Source organism: Gekko japonicus, unplaced genomic scaffold (genome assembly GCF_001447785.1).
Source record: "Gekko japonicus isolate JY-2015 unplaced genomic scaffold, Gekko_japonicus_V1.1 scaffold204, whole genome shotgun sequence".
NCBI classification, from domain to species: domain Eukaryota; kingdom Metazoa; phylum Chordata; class Lepidosauria; order Squamata; family Gekkonidae; genus Gekko; species Gekko japonicus.
The window spans coordinates 844962-862287 of NW_015159716.1; the positions used below are offsets into that span (position 1 = coordinate 844962).

Sequence of the window (17326 nt, forward strand, 5' to 3'; positions counted from 1 at the left end):
AATGACAACTCACCCGGGTGAACAAGGAACACTGCTCCAAAACACCACAGGCAGAACTTTTTACATCATACCCGAGTGCTTTTCAAATCCAGTGATAGGAGGTCAGGCGGTACCACACGTGCCTGAACTAGCCCCCCAGTAATGCTTGTCCCAAGCTGGAAGAACCACCAGCACTTTCTGCCGCCCTGGAAGATTCCAGCCTCCTGGAGATTTTATTGTTGCATTCTACAAGCTGGTTTGTGTATAAATAACACTCCTGGAAAGCCTCTGAATCCGTCTCCCTTTTTTTAAAAAAAAACCCAGGTCCTTATTTTACTAACGTTTTCAAGAGTTCAGCCATCATTCAAAACGTACATTGATCAAACAAGAATCGGTGTTGTTTTCCTTTTTTTTAAAAAAAAGGAAGAAAAACTTCCCCCCCTTTACTACAAACAAAAACTGAAGCGTTCCCAAGGTTGTGTGCATCTCTCTAGTCTAGGCGTTTTTGCTACCCGCAAGGGGCCTGCTCTCCCTTCCCCCACCAGGTAGGTTTCCTCAGCCCACAGACTCGCAAATGGCACTTTGCTTCTATTCCAGTAAGAAGCTTGGAGACTGTTCTGTTTGTGTAAATCAGGCTTTGTTCGGGAGTGAGTGGCTCCTCTCCCATACAGATCAGCTCTTCTTGCTGTGGGCTGGCCCTCTGTTGTGTTGATGCTGGAGCCTCTGTAGAAGACCAGGATGTGGAGAAGGCATGGTCCCAACAATGGAGCATCCTCCTGAGATGCTGCTTCCAGGCCTGATTCAGCAGAAGGCAGCTTCTTGTGTGTCTGTTCGTGTGTGTGTGTATGTGTGAGTGTAGTGAGAGTCACAAGGCAAGGAATATTCCTTGGCATCAAGACAATCCACAACACAACCAGATCTGGGGCCACCCCCCTCCCATCAACCCTCCACGATCGGAAAACACCCCAGCACTTTTGAGAGTTTAAAAGGACAGAGCACAAGGGGGGGGGGATGGGACACAAGGCGCAGTGTAGCTCCAGGCTAGACTTAAGCCCCGCCCTCATCAGTCTGCTCCAGAGTAGATCAACTGGGTTGGGACAGGCTCGGGACCAGCGTCTGTCTCCTCGTCCCCCCAGAAATAAGTGACTAGGTTGTCAGAATCCAGAATGGTGGCGGGCACAGTGTTCGCTTTGACAGGGTTGAAGGGCACCTCGGGGTGCGCCTTCTGGTGGTGCCGGGCCAGGTGGCTCCTCTGGACGTAGCCCTTCTCGCAGTGAGAGCACATGTAGGGCCTCTCAGCCTGGTGGAGCATCTGATGCCGGGTCAGCGTGGACTTGACAGCGAAGCTTTTCCCGCAGATCTCGCAGTGGTAGGGCTTCTCCACCATGTGGATTCTCTCATGCCTGTACAGCTTCGACATGGAGCAGAAGCCCTCCCCGCACACCACGCATTTGTAAGGCCTCTCCCCTCGGTGCATCCGCAGGTGCCGGTTGAGGGTCCCGCTGTGCATAAAGGCTTCTCCGCAATCCGGGCACACGTAGGTTTTCTCCTCCACCGGAGGCATCGGATAGGGAAAGGGGACCGGGTAGCTGTACGGGAAGTTTTCCTCCCAGCTGTCATTCTTATAAGGACTCTCCTCCCGGTGGCTTCTCTGGTGCCTGGTGACGCTCGTACTACGGGTGAAGCTTTGCCCGCAGTCGGGGCACTTGTAGGGTTTTTCCCCCGTGTGGGTCATCTGGTGGGTGAGGAGGTTGAGGTTCAGGCTGAAGCTCCGCCCACAGTCGAGACAGGAATAAGGCTTCTCCCCCGTGTGGGTCCGCCAGTGCCGCGTCAGGGTCGACTTCCTGTTGAAGATGCGCCCGCACTCGGTACAGGGGTACATCCGGCCTCCTAAGTAGAACTGCTGCTGGAAAGAAGATTCGAAGGCCTCGCCCAGACTGTCAATGGAAGTGTCCCAGTCCTCTTTCGGATAGTCTCCCCGATACATATCAGGTCTGAACGGGCTCTCCCAGATGGGATAATCCTCAGGACCCTGGGAAAGGCTGGCTTCTTCTGAATCTTCGAAGATCGTGAACTGGACTTCTACCTGCTGATCCGCGCTTCCTCGCTGGGAGACCTCCCCTTTTGTCTCCCCCTCCAGTCTGTCCTTAGTTGGGGCAAAATCCTTCCCCACAACCAACGGGAGGCCATGCGGAACGGGTCCATCCCACTGGCGCTTGGGATAATCGCTCTCCAGTGGTTCGTCTGAGCTAATCTCGCTCGCGCAGAGTCTCCCCTCCGAAATGCCCCCTTCGGACTCCTCCAGTATGGTGAAATGCAGTTCGACCTGCTGCTTGGGGCCAGGCTGCAGACAGCTTCCCAGGCTTCTCTCTCCGGGCCCCCTCTCTGGGGCTGGGAGCAATTTCTGCAGCTCCGGCGAGGGAGACCGGGATGGGTCAGAGTAAACGGATTCATCGTCCGGTTCGGGCAAAGAGGAGCCGTCTGGCTGCCGCTCTGCATTAATGTCACAGTGCCAAAGCTTCCCCTGGGAAATGCCCCCTTCCGATTCTTCCAAGATGGTGAAATGCAATTCAACTTGAGGCTCAAAGTCCTCCTCCTCCTCCTCCTGCGGGCGCTTCCCTTTGGTGTCCTTCATTTTTCCATCACCTGCAGGGATAACGAGAGAAACCAGACCTCAGCCATGCCGAGTCAAAATCAGAAGTGGTGTGACCTAAACCCCACCTGCGATGCAACCCCCTCGCTACCCTCAGGTGCCCTCCGAGCATGAAGAGTACACAGACGGGGAGAGAACCACTGGCAAGGCTATTTGGGCACTGGAGACCTGTGATTCCAGAAGACAACTGGTACCCTTATAATCTCACTTCTTGCAATACGCTAAGACTCGTACTCTGTGCTTCAACAACACCCAACTTCAGGCAGAATCTGGCACAATTCTGGCTCTCAAAAGGGAAATGTGTTTCTAACCCTCAGTGTTTTCCAGGGGCAACCCTGTATGTTCAACAAGACTGGCCAGCATACACGTGTTCCATCCTAGGGGATCATCACACAAAATGAACGTGTGGATTGGAGATGAGTGGAACTTCAAGTCCTATCAATCCACACAGCCCTGAGTGCGGTGGCTGATGTTCGGCGAGCCCATAGGTTCATATGGCTGTTCTGACATGACGGAGGAGGAGGAGGAGGAGATTGGATTTATACCCCACCCTTCACTACCCAAAGGAATATCAGAGCGGCTTACAATCTCCTTTCCCTTTTTCTCCCCACAGCAGACACTCTGTGAGGTAGGTGGGGCTGAGAGGGCTCTTGAGAGAACTGCTCTTGAGAGAACAGCTCTGAAAAAACTTGTGACTAACCCAAGGTCACCCAGCTGGCTGCATATGGAGAAGTGGGGAATCAAATCCGCTTCTCCCAGATTAGAGTCCATGCTCCTAACCACTACACCAAACTGGCTCTCCACACCAAGATGGCTGGATCATGCATAAGAGTCCACAGAGCAAGCTGGTGGAACAGATCTTTTCCTGCCTTCTCCTTCCCCAAGCAGACTGCCCCGGAACTCCCTTCTTGGGAATGGGAGAGCCATGCAAGCAAAATTCGGCACAGGATTGGGGGAACAGGGGGGGCGGCCCTGCAAGAATAATGGGGAAATTGAATAATATTGCCGCTTCCTCCCACTTGCAATCTACATCAGAGGAAGAAGAAGAAAGAGGCGATTTTACCCGATTCCCCATTGCTGCTCACACCCCGGGTCTTGTGATGCGATTGATTTGCAAGGCTCCCCTAACTGGCAGAAAGGAGTTCTGGGACAAACAGCGGGGAAATGGGGAAATGCCTTCCAGGAATTCTTTGCTGGATTTCTGCCTATCCAATAATTGGGTCAACATGTTACGAAAACAGTGAAGTGCGGCATTTAACTCGGTTTGAGTGCATGTTGATTTGGTTATAAGAAACCTCAGCATCAGCTCAGGTTAACTGTCATAAGTTCTCAAAGGAAATCTCAGCTCGATACAGTACTGGCAGCAGACAGCAATACCGGAAATGGGCTAAGAATAAAACAGTTAGTGCCACGAGGCCGTCACGGCTGCCTTTGGAATACCGTGCTGTGTTCATCTTGCCCTGTCTAAAACGACACTGTGGATATGGAAAAATTCCAAAAAAGGCCAACCAAAATGATCAACCAAGAAGAGGAGTTGGTTTCTATACTCCTGCTTTTTTCTACCCTCAGGAATCTCAAAGTGGCTTACAATCACCTTTCCCTTCCTCTCCCCCAAAACATTTGGTCTGATCCAAGCAGGGCTCTTGCTAATCCTGGACTAGGGAGGCTGTAGGCTAGAATGTCTCCCTGCATGATCTGATAAAGTGTGTGTGTGTGTGGGGGGGGGAACCTGATTCACAACAGCTCATGCCACAAGAAGCGTGTTACTCCCTTAAGGTCCTTTGGGCTGCAGCAGACTAGAACAGCTCCCCTGCTGGGGTGTGCCTTTTGGCTTTGTGGTCCGCAGCACTGACTTCCTGTGGCAATTCTGACAGTGTTGTGGACAAGACGGGAAGTTCCCATCTAGGAGATCACTGCATGCCTGTGAGCCGCAGAGGCAGGTCTATGATGTGGAGAGGCGGTGGCCTTGGGATTCTGGAGAGAGGGAGCAGAAGCAGCAGCAGCAGCATCCACCGCCTCTGCCTCACCCTCCCCACCCAGCAGCTGGAACATCAAATGTTCCTTCCTTCTTCCCTCTCCCAGAGTTTGTTAAACACCGCTGCACAAGTGCAATAAGGCAAGTGTGCTGCTCTGAGAAGGGTAAGAGGCAGGAAAGGAGGAGGAGGAGGAGGCCCTTCACTCAGAGTCTCAGAGCGGCTTACGAACTCCTTTCCCTTCCCCTGTGAGGTAGGCGGGGCTGAGAGAGCTCTTGCCAGAACTGCCCTTGTCAGAACTACGGCTTGCCCAAGGTCATCCAGCAGCTGCAAGTGAAGGAGTGGGGAATCAAACCTGGTTCTCCCAGATTGGAGTCTGCGCACTTAATGACTTCACCAAACTGGCTCCACCATTCCCCTAAATTTAGCTTATGATTCAACTTATGGTTGGGATACATTCCAGATGCTACATGCAAAAAGGCCAGCTGTGCAATGGCACTACCATGTCCCTCCGCGTGGGGCCCCGGAGTTCTTCCAGAATGACAACTGGTCTCCCAGGCTACATGGATCAGTCTCCTTGGAGGAAACGGCAGCTTTGGGGAGGGGGGGGGATCCATAGCATCACATTCAAACACACACCCCTGCTCCCTAAATTTGCCCCTTCCCAAGCACTACCCCCAAATCTCCAGGGATTTCTGAAGCTAGCAGGTGGCAACTGTATTAAATTAGTCACAAAGGGAACCCCCACCATTACAAAAGGTCAGTCCACTCTTACTTGTTCTCATTTATATCCTACCAATTTGGTGTAGTGGTTAAGAGGGTGACTCTAATCTGGGAGAACTGGGTTTGATTCCCCACTCCTCCACATGCAGCTGCTGGTGTGACCTTGGGTCAGTCACAAGTTCAGAGCTGTTCCCTCAAGAGCAGTCCTCGAAAGAGCTCTCTCGGCCCCACCTACCTTTCAGGGTGTCTCTTGTGGGGCGGGGAAGGGAAATGTGATTGTAAGCTGCTCTGAGACTCCGAGTGAAGGGCAAGGTATAAATCCAATCTTTTCTTCTTCTCTCACTGGGACTACCACACTCCAAGGAGGTTTGTGAACAGGCACTGGGTGACCTTAGGTCAGTTACAGTTCTCTTAAAGCTGTTCTCTCCAGAACAGTTCTCTCAGAGCTCTCTCAGCCCCACCTACCCCACAGCGTGTCTGTTGTGAGGAGGGGAAGGAGATAGTAAGCTGCTCTGAGACTCTGAGTGAAGGGTGGGGTATAAATCCAATCTCTTCTTCTTCTGAGCAACCAAAGCACTCAACATCCAGAGGCAGCAGAAATATCCCAGGCACAATGGAAGAAATTAACAGTGCCACCCTAAGATGTCAGTGGACTTGGAAAAGTGTAACTGTACAAGACTGCACTGTAAGCCAGAAGGTAGTTTTGCAGGTACTCACTAGTCTGGGGACTTGGATGGCCCAGGACAGCCCAATCTCCCCAGATCTCAGAAGCTAAGCAGGGCTGGACCTGGCTAGTATTTGGATGGGAGAACACCAAGGAAGTCCAGAGTCACTATGCAGAGGCAGGCAATGACAAGCCACCTCTGAACGTCTCTTGCCTTGGAAACCTTACAGAGCTGGCCATAAGTTGGTTGCAAGTTGCAACTCAGAATCACAGAGTTGGAAGACACCATAGAGACAATCTAGTCCAACCCCCTGGTCCCTGCAGGATCAGCCTAAAGCATCCCTGACAAGTGTTTGTCCAGCCAGTGCGGACAGTCACAGATGGGGTAAAACAAGGTGATCCTGCACCCCTTACTCTAAAATAACTCTTTCGTAAAGGGTGCGTGCACACATACACACTGTAGATAAATCCTTCAGAGACAGACTGCATTTCATCTGTATTCTCAATAAAAAGGCTTCCACAGAATACAACCCATTTCCATAGTAATCTCCAAGACTGTGGCACAATCACATGCAGGACACATTTCAGAGGCGGTCTGCCGTTGCCTGCCTCCGCATCACAATCCTGAACTTCCTCGGTGGTCCCCCATCCAAGTACTAACCAGGGACGACCCTGCTTAGCTTCCAAGATCTGACAAGATCAGGCTAGCCTGGACTATCCAGGCCAGGACATCCAGCCCCTCCAGGTGGGCCTTAAGGCTTCTTAACAGTCTTTAAGAACAAGCAATCTATTATGGGGAGCCAGGTTTCGCAGAACCCAACTTTTAAAGAATACGAAGTCTCCAGCCCTCATGATTGCAGACTGGAAAGTATGCAGGTAAGAGTCTGGAGGATTACTTGCTCCTGCCTCCTGGGTCTCTAACATGACTGTCCAGAAAAACCTGAGTGCCAAATGCAGTATTTGTAAGCCGCCTGTGAGGGCAATGCTTCAAACCAGCGACCAGTCCTCCTTCCTTGGAAGATGGGGTCCACTTAAGCCCCTTTGCCACCCAGATGGTGTCCACCAGTGTACACTCCTCATGGTAACAACTTACACATTGTAGCACTAGACAAGGGCCCAAGAACCCACTCTAACCCACAGGAACCAGCACCCCCTGGCTTCACACCCCCAAGTACAAGGGCCATTTCAGCCTGAACACAGGGTTGCACATTCCTTCACCACCACAGGCTGCCAATGGGCCATGCTGATTAGATGGTGTTAAGCGGCAACAGAGTGCTCTGGAGACGAGTGTCATCTTCCTTTCGGGGCTTGCTGTGCTACAACTGGGCTGTCCCCACTCCCCCAAAGTGCTTTACAATTGTATGAGCATGTTAAATGAACGCCCGAATGACCAACCAATTCCCCCTTATTCTTTTCTTGTTCTTCCATTGTCCTATCAGGTGCTTGGGGGAAAGTTGCTGGGGGCCAGAGAGTGCAGAGCATTAACCACTCCGATCCTGTGCAGCCTCCCACGAGAAAGCCCTTCAGTTTCCTAACAAATCTGCACCACCAGAGGCCTTGTGCCTCTTGGGCTCTCTGGAGGGGGCAGGACTCTGCTTCTTGGAGGTCTGCAAAAGGTGTGGGGGAAGGAATTGGGCTGGCTCACACTGTGCCTGCGAGAGAGAAAACCAGCCCTCTTTTTCACCAGCCAAGACTTCTCCCCTCCCCTGTGGAATTCCTCCCTGGGGAAAAGAATCTTCCGAGCCTGGACAACAACATAATCGAGAGAAGCACCTGGAGGGGGAGAGCGAGACACACACCCCCCCCCCTATAAATAGGGAGCGAAGCAGGAAGATGCCGCCTCCAAGCCCACCTCCACTCTTGGGACCCGGGACGGACAACCTGCACCAGGGAAGGCGGAGATGGGCTGATCTGAAATTCTGGCTCACGGCTGCTTCTCTGGCAACTGCACTTCCCCCCTCCCCCCTTCCCTCCCTCGGACAAATAGCCGTCGCGTCTCTATCCATCCCCCGGGGGCGTTTGGCTTGGGAATGCCTGGGTGTAAGGGAAAAAAAAGAGATCCACCTGGGCGTCGCCCTCCTCGCTCTGGCCGGAGGCAGTCCCCACCTCGGTCCAGCGGTGCGACAACGCGGCCGAAAGGCAGGCCAGGGGACCGAGACCCCTTCGCCTCTCCCCCAGCCTCGGCGGTGCGGCTCCCCTGGGCTCGCTAGGGAGCAGTGGCTGCCTTCGAGGCGGGCTGACTCCCGCTGCTCCGGATGCAGCGAGCGCCTGAGACAGGAAACTCATCCCGAGGAAGGCTGCGCTCCGAGAGACAAAGAGAGAGCGCGCGCGCAGCCTCCCGGCCCTCTGCAATGGCCAGAGCCCTCTGGTGGCTGCGAGGCGTGGGGAGAAGCGATCCGAATGAGGCGGTAAACAGCCGGCGGGTGCTCCGATCCTGGGGAATAGATCCCTCCCGTGCACTGAGCGTAACAGGAGGACTCAACGTATGAACAAAGAAAATCAAGTGTACACGACACACTTGACTGAACGTGTAGTCGCTCCATCGCGATCCTAAACATGCCTTTTATCTGATTCTAGTGTGTTTTCTCTTTCCGCCAAGGTTCTTCCTTCACCATACTCAGAACGACTCCGGGAGATGGGCCAGCAACTGTTCTCTCGCCCGGCTTAACCCGAGATCACCCATTGACCTTTCCTTGGGGTGGAATGAGGATTTGTTTCTCGGGGGGGTGGGGTAGCCCAGAGCTCTAACTACTACACTACACTGCCTCGCAACCGTGTTCCAACCCGCACAACTTTCCCCCAAATACTGGAGTTTAAGATTGCAACCTTAAACACAACAAAGGCGCACCACTGTGCATCCATTTTTGGAACTGACATTTAACCCCCAAGCAGATGTTTAATTTGCATACAGGAGAGTTTGCAGAGGAGAAATGCTGCCTCCCCCAATGTGTCTAGGCTCTGAGAGGCTTGGCATGGAATACGCAGAAAGAGGCAGGAATGAAACGGCTGCAGGCCCTTGTTTGGAATAAAAGACAGGTAAAGGGGAAAGCACACACAGAGAGAATACAAACAGTGGGCTCTGGCCTACACACCCAGAGGAGACTAATACGCAGCCCAGGGCTATGTAAGGATGGGTGTGGGGAACTGTTGATCGCTCAAGGAGAACAAAAGGGAAAATACTAGGAAAAAAGCCCATTGTGGAAATAAATACAACAGCCTCTAGAAAGAGGCTCTGGGCGGGTGCCCCGGCCTTGGACACTCAGTGTCAATTTGCTGTGGCGACCTCAGCAGGGTATAATGACACTGAGTCCACCATTTTCTCCAGAGGAACTGATCTCTGCTACCTAAAGAACAGTTGTAATTTTGACTGATCTCCAGCCCTCACCTGGAGATTGGCAACAATGGTTCCCCAGAAGGGAATAGTTGGTTTGGAGGGTGGAGTCTATGGCTTTGTACCTGTCCGAGGTCCCACGCCTCCTGAAACCTCACCCTCTCCAGGCTCCATCCCTCACCTCTCCAGGAATTTCCCACCTGGAGTTGGCAACCCCATCTCCTTCCCAGCCAACCATCAACCTACCTTTATTTCCCCCTCACTGTTCAGCTTTCCTCCCCCCACACACCTGGAGTCTCTCCCGTGCTCTGAAGCCCTGGTCACATTGGCTGTCATACAGGGGCCACCTCAGCAGCATATAAGGATACAGAAACCACCATTTTCTCCAGGGGAACTGATCTCTGCCATCTGGAAAGCAGTTGTAATTCTGAGGGATCTCCAGCCCTCACCTGAAGATTGGACACATTTTACCTCAGAACAGAAAACTGTTTAGAATGTTAGAGGCAAAAGCCAATCAAGTCGCATATGCAAATGACCTCTGTGTTCCGAGGCAAAGGCCAATGAGGCTGCATATGCAAATAACCTCTGTGTTCTGACTGGCTATGGGGAGGAGAGGAACAGCAAAATGTTTAGAATGTTGGAGGCAAGACTCAGGCAAAGCAGCCAGGGAGACCCTCTGAATGACAGATGAGAGAGCGAACTGATTTTGGAGCGTGTGGAATGTTCTAGAGAAGTGCCACCACCATTTGGCTTTTATTTATAAGTGAGATACTTTACCTGTCCAATGAGGAAAGGGGGGGGGGGTTTCCACGTAGTTTGAGGTTCTTTGAAAATGTTTAGAAAAACAGAGTATCCACTCTAGCTTTCCAAGGGTATCTGAATGCAAATTGCTGGGCAAAAGGGCCCTTTTTATATGCTAGATCCTGTGGACTGCTGGGAAAAATTTAATTTCTGGTGGGGCGGGATTATTTGATTGAGTTAAAGTGAACAAAGGACTGCTGGGGGGGGAGGTTTCTCTGTGTAACTCAGGCTACCCACTCTCATTTGGATTGAAATTGATTAATTTAAATCTGTGGACACTGACCAGGTGCAGTTAGTTACCTGGCACCCAAGACCTGCCCTTCCTAGGTGAGGCTAATTGATACTGTTAAATCAGTTACTTAACAAAGGAATCAGAGAGTGATTCAGCAAAAGATCAGCTTTATTCAACAACGCATAACACAACTCCCACAGATTAATTTGGATAGCCAGAACAGCTTTAACATTGAAGCTGTTCTTCTTTTAAACTCTTCTGGCTAATATAGCCACGCCCTATTTCACAATAACAACCAATAAGATTGTAAAGATAAGGTCCAATCACAAGCGTTCCCTCTCAGGGAACTGGAGGTTGGTGATTGGTTGGCTCTTCCTGGGCTACCAATTGTAATTGAGGGATTAGGATCCTAGCCCAGGATGAAAGCTTCACATGGTGTTTCAATCAGAGAGTTTACATACATTCAGTTTTCAAGATTGAATACACCACAGATACTATTTTAATTCACAGTGGGAGGAAGACCCTAGTGGCTGTTTTCCCTTGTCCAGTATGTCAGAGGTACAGGGCTCCAAGGGTGGTGGCCTCTTGGGTCACTCATGCTTAGGACAGAGTGGCAACCACAATGTGAACAGGTAACTATTACTCCAGGGAGAAAGATTCTAGGCATCACCTTGCTTGTGCTGATTTTCTAGTATTTATTTATTTAATTTGTATCCCACCCTCCCTGCCCAGGCAGGCTCAGTGAGGGCGAGATACAAATTAATTAAATAAATCAATACTAGAAAATCAGCACAAGCAAGGAGATGCCTAGAATCTCTCTCCCTGGAGTAATAGTTATCTGTTCACTCTCTCTCTCTGTGTAAAGGTTTCCCTTGCTCAAAAGCCAGTCGAATCTGACTATAGGGTTGTGGTGCTCATCTCTGTTTCCAAGCCGAAGAGCCAGCGCTGTCCGAGGACATTTCCGTAGTCATGTGGCCGGCATGATTAAACGCCAAGGCGCACGGAATGCTGTTACCTTCCCACCAAAGCGGTACCTATTTATCTACTTGCAATTTCTTGCTTTCGAACTGCTAGGTTGGTACGAGCTGGAACCAGAGACGGGAGCTCACTCCGTCATGCGGCAATTGAGTCTCGAACTGCTGAACTACCGACCTTCCAGCCTGCAGTTCAGTGTCTTAATCACTTGAGCCACCGCAGCTCCCTGTGTGTGTGTATGTGAAACAATAAGATGTGTGTGTGTTTCTTTTAATACAGGGGAACATTTCAAAATGAGATGCTGTACTTGCAGCCTGAAGAGGTACAGCCCATCCTACTTCCTCAGAACTTTACCACCTCCTTATTGGAATATTTGGTTAATATAGCAGAGTTTGGCCCAGTCATTGAAGTGTGCAGTAAACTAATCTCCCAAGAAATATATTGCAAAAAAGGTAAACGAACATTTATTCAAGTAGATCTAGTTCCCATTCAGGTTTGCAGTCAAAAGGAGAGAGAGAAGCCTAATCGAAAGAGTACTTTCCCCATCTCAAATGGCCAGCTTGTCCAGCATCACGTGTGTGTGGGAGTATGAGAGGGCACAGGAGAGACCTGCAGTGCAGAGACAAGTGTTTCCATGGAAGGATATGTGGAGAGAGTGGGAGGACAGAGCGTGCATGCAAGAGAGAGGAGGGGTCAGAGAGGACATCTCCCTGTTTAAGACAAAGAGAGGCATCCCACTCAAGGAGATAACACCTACATACACTTAGAGTGATGTAAGGTCCCCCCCCCCAATGTCCAGGCATGCCGAGTCCCTCTCTCCAACACTTCTGCAAATTGTGTGAAGCAGGCTGGAGCCAATACAAGTAGCCTGCCTTTACCTTGTAGGGGTTTGTACCACGTAGTCTCTTGTCTGTATTGTCATGAGATTTCTTTTATTCCTTCCTCATCTGTTTGTGGGGTTTTTTGCACACATGCCCCATCTGTGGTGGATGTGGGCTCTTGACCAACTGATAAATTTCCCCCACCTTTCCCTTGTGGTTTGATGGTCATCTGTAAACTGTAATAACAATCAATGTCAAGTGGAGAAGGTATCCCCCCCCCCCGCATCCCATTGCTAGAATCTTCTTTTAAGGGAATATTGCAAACACATCATCTGTGAGATCCTGGTGGTTAATGTTCTCTTGGGTTATAGGTTACTGAAGCTAAATTGTTCTCTGGGGTTGCTAACAACCTGGAAGGGGGGGGATATCCTATCCCTTTTAACAGAGATTTAATCACATATTATTTATTGTGTGATGTTCTTTACCTCCATGCCATGATAAGCATCAATTGCACACTTCCACATAATGGTATCCAGTTGGCCAAGGTGTCAGACAAGGACGTATTTTATCTCCCTGTCTCTTCAATCTATATGCGGAACATATCACAAGAAAAGCTGGATTAGATTTAGATGGTGGAGTGAAAACTAATGGAAGGAACATTATCAGTTTGAGATATGCAGATGACACATTACTGGCAGAAAACAGGGAAGACTTGATATGACGACTGATGAAGGTTAAAGCAGGAAGTGCCAAAGCGGGATTACAGTTGAACATCAAGAAGACAAAAGTAATGACTGCTGGGGAATTACACAACTTCAAGGCTGACAATGAAGAAATTGAAATTGTTCAAGATTGTGCACGAAAGCTCATTCATCCAGCAGGAAAAGAGGAAGACTCAACATGAGACGACTTAACTCAGTCAAGGAATCCACAGCCCTCGTTTCCAAGACCTGAGCATTAAGGCTGTTAAGAACAGGACCTTTTGGAGGTCATTAATTCATAGGGTCGCCATAAATTGGAAGCGACTTGACAGCACAACACACAGGAAAGCCTCTGGTAAATGGCCAGGATGCTTTTTTTCCTTTTTGGCATCCGTACTGCTCAGTGCCTGGCTAGGAGGAGACCTGTTTTGTACGTGGCTTCCAGTTCTGTAAGGGAAGAGGGAAGGGAGGATAGAAACAGTCTTCTGATCTGCCTCCTGCTCAGTGTGACTCTACAGAGCCCTCGGGGCTGCTAACAGCCAAACTGAGATCGAAGTACCATCCCTTCAACATCACACTCTTCTTAACCAAAAATAAGTAATGCCTCAGTGGCAAAATGGCACAATCTACTGGCACCAGATGCACATGAGCCAGCTTGTAAATTAAGCCCCTCCCCCTACTCAGTGAGCCTTCAGAAATAAAGAAGGTTTTATTAAAAAAATTAAAAGAAGAGCCAACAGTGGCCCTTGGGGTGGGTGGAGTTCCACCATGAGGGTGACTCTTTAGAAAACACCCTTCTTCTTGCTGCCATTGTATGATCTCTCTGATGAGCTGGGGGACGATCCCTAAGAGAAGAGGCGTTCCCTACAGTCGTCTGGACCAAACTACCGTAGAGGTTATCACCTGAACCTTTGGGGGAATTAATTGGAAGCTCGCCTGTTCTTTCAGCACAAGCGTTATGTACTCTCACTGATTCACTCTCACCAAAAGGCAGGGTGGCTCATTTTGAACCCACTGAATTTTTCAAATAGTCTTCAAGGGCAGCCCCACATTGAGTTAAGGTGGCCGAAATGTATCTTGTGCTGGTGAGGAGGTGATCATCCTGTTGGAGGGGGTCACAACTGTCGCAGCCTAAGGTGGAAGAAACAGTCACTGTCTGTTGATGCTCCCTGAGCTTACAAAAGCTGTGGGAACCAGAAGCACCCCCACACCCCATGCCTCTGGCCTTTCACAGAGACTGACAGCACAGGGGAACCACCCACACAAATCGAACACACGCACACTAGAACACGTGCAACCTGTGGGCCGACAGCTGGAGAAGTCTTTTCAAGATCCCACAGAAATCACTGTAACTTACTTCCCATTACATAAGACTGTATGTTGTTTTACAGTCTCTTCCATATAGAGGCAGCAATATGTATTCTGGGCTCATCAGAGCGTAGAAGCTAACCAGGGTTGGCCCTGGTTAGTAGTTGGATGGGAGACCACCATGGAAGTCCAGAGGAAAGCAATGGCAAGCCACCTCTGAATGTGTCTCTTGCCTGGAAAACGCCCATGAGGAGTTGCTGATGGTCAGTTGTGACTTGACAGCACATCATCACCATCATCATCATTATTTTGCCATCAAGTCAAGCAGATGTCTGGTGACCCTAGTGGGGTTTGAAGGCAAGGGACGTTCAGAGGTGGCTTGCCATTGCCTGTCTCTGCATCATGACCCTGGACTTCCTTGGAGGCCTCCCTTCCAAATACTAGCCAGGGCTGGCCCTGCTTAGCTTCTGAGATCTGACGTGATCAGGCTTGCCTGGGCTACCCGGGTCAGGGCACGGCACTTAATTGCATAGATTATTAACTAGTTACAAAAGTTCGCTCTTGCATTGCTTGAGACTTCTGCGAGCCGGTCTTCTTGAAGACTTTCTTATTCCAATAATCTGCCTACTGAGTACTTTTAAATCTCACCCTTCCTTCAAGGAGCATACAGCCGCATAGATTGGTCTCTTTTCACAATCATATTGTCACAACCAGTGTTCCCTCTAAGCTGGGCTAAGCGTGTTTGGCTGTCCCAAGGTCATCCAGGGGCATTATCGCAGGGTGTGGATTTGATCTAGGTCTCCCATAGCCTAACCACTACCTTGCAATAGCCTTTTGCACACAACACGTCCATGCAGTGGATCAACGCGCATGGTGAGGAACAGGCACAAGCACACTGGCCCTCCTCCCCCCACCTACATGGGATGGCTCGCTCATGAGCAACATGGAAGAAGGATCCACAGGCACATTCCCTCCCCGTCATCTGGAACATTCAAAGAGCCACGTTCCTCATTGCTGGGAAAGAATGAGCACACGTCCACTCCTTCTGCTCCCCCCTCTATGCGCACTGATGCAGTGTACGTCTGGGTCGTGTGTAGAGGGCTCCTGTCTTTCATGCCCTTAAAAGCTACACATACATTCCAGAAAACATTTTACAACAGCTTTGTTTTAAATTTATTTTGAAAAAGCTTCCACCAACATTAAAACCTCAGATCCCTAAAATATAAGAGTTTTCTTTTTTAAAAAAACAAAATGTTAATGATAAGCAATGAACAGGAAAAAGAACCCATGTTTACAAAACCTCCCAGAAACCCCCCCTTCCAATTTCCCCTACATTGCAATCCAGCCATATCACCACTACATTGGATTACCAGCCACTAGGTGGGGACCTGCAGTTCTTCCAGAATTACAACTGATCTCTAGACTAAAGAGATCGGTTCCCTTGGCAGAAAAGGCAGCTTCAGAGGGCAGCCTCTATGGCATACCATAGAGTTTAGAAGTCCTAGAATTAATGTTGCATCCCCACAGAGCTCCACCCCCCAAAATCTCCAGGAATTTCCCAAGCTCATGTTGGCAGTGCACCATGATACCTCACTGGGTTTAGGACAATTGTAGCATCCACTGCAGTGAGACCTCCTCTTCTTCTAAAAAGGGACTTCTGATGTCGCTTGGGTTGAGTGTTCCAGTAGGAAGATCACGCCAACCGGCCATGGGGCAGGCTTAAGGAAACAGCACTCAGAAAAGTGGTCGTATTTAGCAAAATGGTTAGCAACTGCAGGACACATTTTCCAACCATTCCCAGGACAACCTCGAAAGTGAATGGGAAGCATTTCCTGCAAGCTTATGGATCCCTACATTGGACTCTTCCCCAACTAACAAAACAGCAAGCGAGGAAGGAAGAAGGGCAGCAAAACTGATCCCCTTCCCCCCAAATGCTTAAGAGGGGAAAGAGAGTGTCCTAGACCAAGGGAACAAAAGGCACTCGAGCCCACTAGTCTAGCTGAGCCCCGAACAAGAGAAGGCAGAGCGGAGGGGAGGGGAAAGCAGTCCTCTCGACAACTCCCAAAGGCCTGACACTCCAAACTCTTCGCTTCACTCATAAATCCCGTGGTTCTTCTGGCAATGCCTGTTCAGGTGGCACTTCTGGATGTAGCCTTTGTCACAGTAGCGGCACAGGAAGGGCTTCTCCGGCTGGTGCAGCAGCAGGTGCCTGACCAGCACCGACTTGACGGCAAACGCTTTCCCGCAATGGGAGCAGCAGAAGGGCTTCTCTTGGGAGTGCGTGGCCAGGTGCCTCTGGAACTTGAAGCCGAGAGGGAAGCTCTGCCCGCACACCTCGCACAGAGCGGTCAACTGGTCCCTCTCTTTGCCAGCTGAGCGTGACCCGCCGTCGGGGCAGGAAAGACGGTTCTTTCCGGACGGGGCCTTGGGACTGCAAAGTCGGTTTCCGGCCAGCCCGCAGCTTTTCTTTTGCCCTGAATTTTGTGACAGGTTCTCTTTCCGGTGGAGCTTCCGATGTCTGGGGATGCTCGACTTGTGGACAAAGCCTCTCCCGCAGTCAGGGCAGTGGAAGCGTTTCTGGAGCCTATCCGGGTCCGCCTTCATTTTGGGACGGTGGTTCAGGTCCAGCTGAAAGAAGAGTCTCTCCCAGTCATCTGCAAGAGTTACCTGGCGGTCCTCAGCACTGCCTGGTGTGCAGCAGATAAAGAGGTAGCCGCAAGTGGGACATTTGTACAACTTCTCTCTAGTATGTGGTACCTGGTGGGTGACGGGGTTCCCGTTTAGGCTGAACACTCTTCCACAGTTGGGACACGAGCAGAGCATCTCTCCAGTATGCGATCTCTCCAGAACCACAGACGGTGGGGGCTCACCGGCACTTTCCATGCTGCTGTCGCAGGAAGGACTTCTCTCCTCTTGGTGGATGGAGACTTCCCCTACACCATCATCGCCACAACATCCGCCAGTTCTCAAATCGTGTTCCAGATGCAGATCTAATACGCTGACATCCTGGGTATTATTCTGCCCAGAAGCTGGCCCGGCATTTCCTTTCCCTGCAGTCAAATCCATCTCCTTTGGCTGCCAGAAGCCTTCCTGTTGCTGGAAGGCTGCATCTGAATTTCCCATCAGTGTCTGAGAGAACATGCTGAGATTTTCCCCAGAGGCCAC

General features: G+C 50.5%; 2 protein-coding genes across 2 annotated transcripts; both read right to left on the reverse strand.

Moving 5' to 3' along the window:
- Positions 1–296: 296 nt before the first annotated feature.
- LOC107114123 (zinc finger protein 436-like) lies at positions 297–8227 on the reverse strand. Its single transcript, XM_015415595.1, has 2 exons — positions 8057–8227; positions 297–2625 (listed from the first exon to the last, which is right to left on the reverse strand). The coding sequence occupies exon 2, from the start codon at positions 2612–2614 to the stop codon at positions 1043–1045; it is 1572 nt and encodes a 523-aa protein (XP_015271081.1). The 5' UTR covers positions 2615–2625; positions 8057–8227; the 3' UTR covers positions 297–1042.
- An 8025-nt stretch (positions 8228–16252) lies between these two features.
- ZNF837 (zinc finger protein 837) lies at positions 16253–16765 on the reverse strand. The gene has a single exon (XM_015413789.1). It carries the CDS (start codon positions 16763–16765, stop codon positions 16253–16255), a length of 513 nt encoding a protein of 170 aa, XP_015269275.1.
- Positions 16766–17326: the final 561 nt, after the last annotated feature.

Bases quoted from the DNA above. Each gene is read 5' to 3' on its own strand.
- LOC107114123 (XM_015415595.1), bottom strand. From the start codon at position 2,614: ATGAAGGACACCAAAGGGAAGCGCCCGCAGGAGGAGGAGGAGGAGGAC.
- ZNF837 (XM_015413789.1), bottom strand. From the start codon at position 16,765: ATGAAGGCGGACCCGGATAGGCTCCAGAAACGCTTCCACTGCCCTGAC.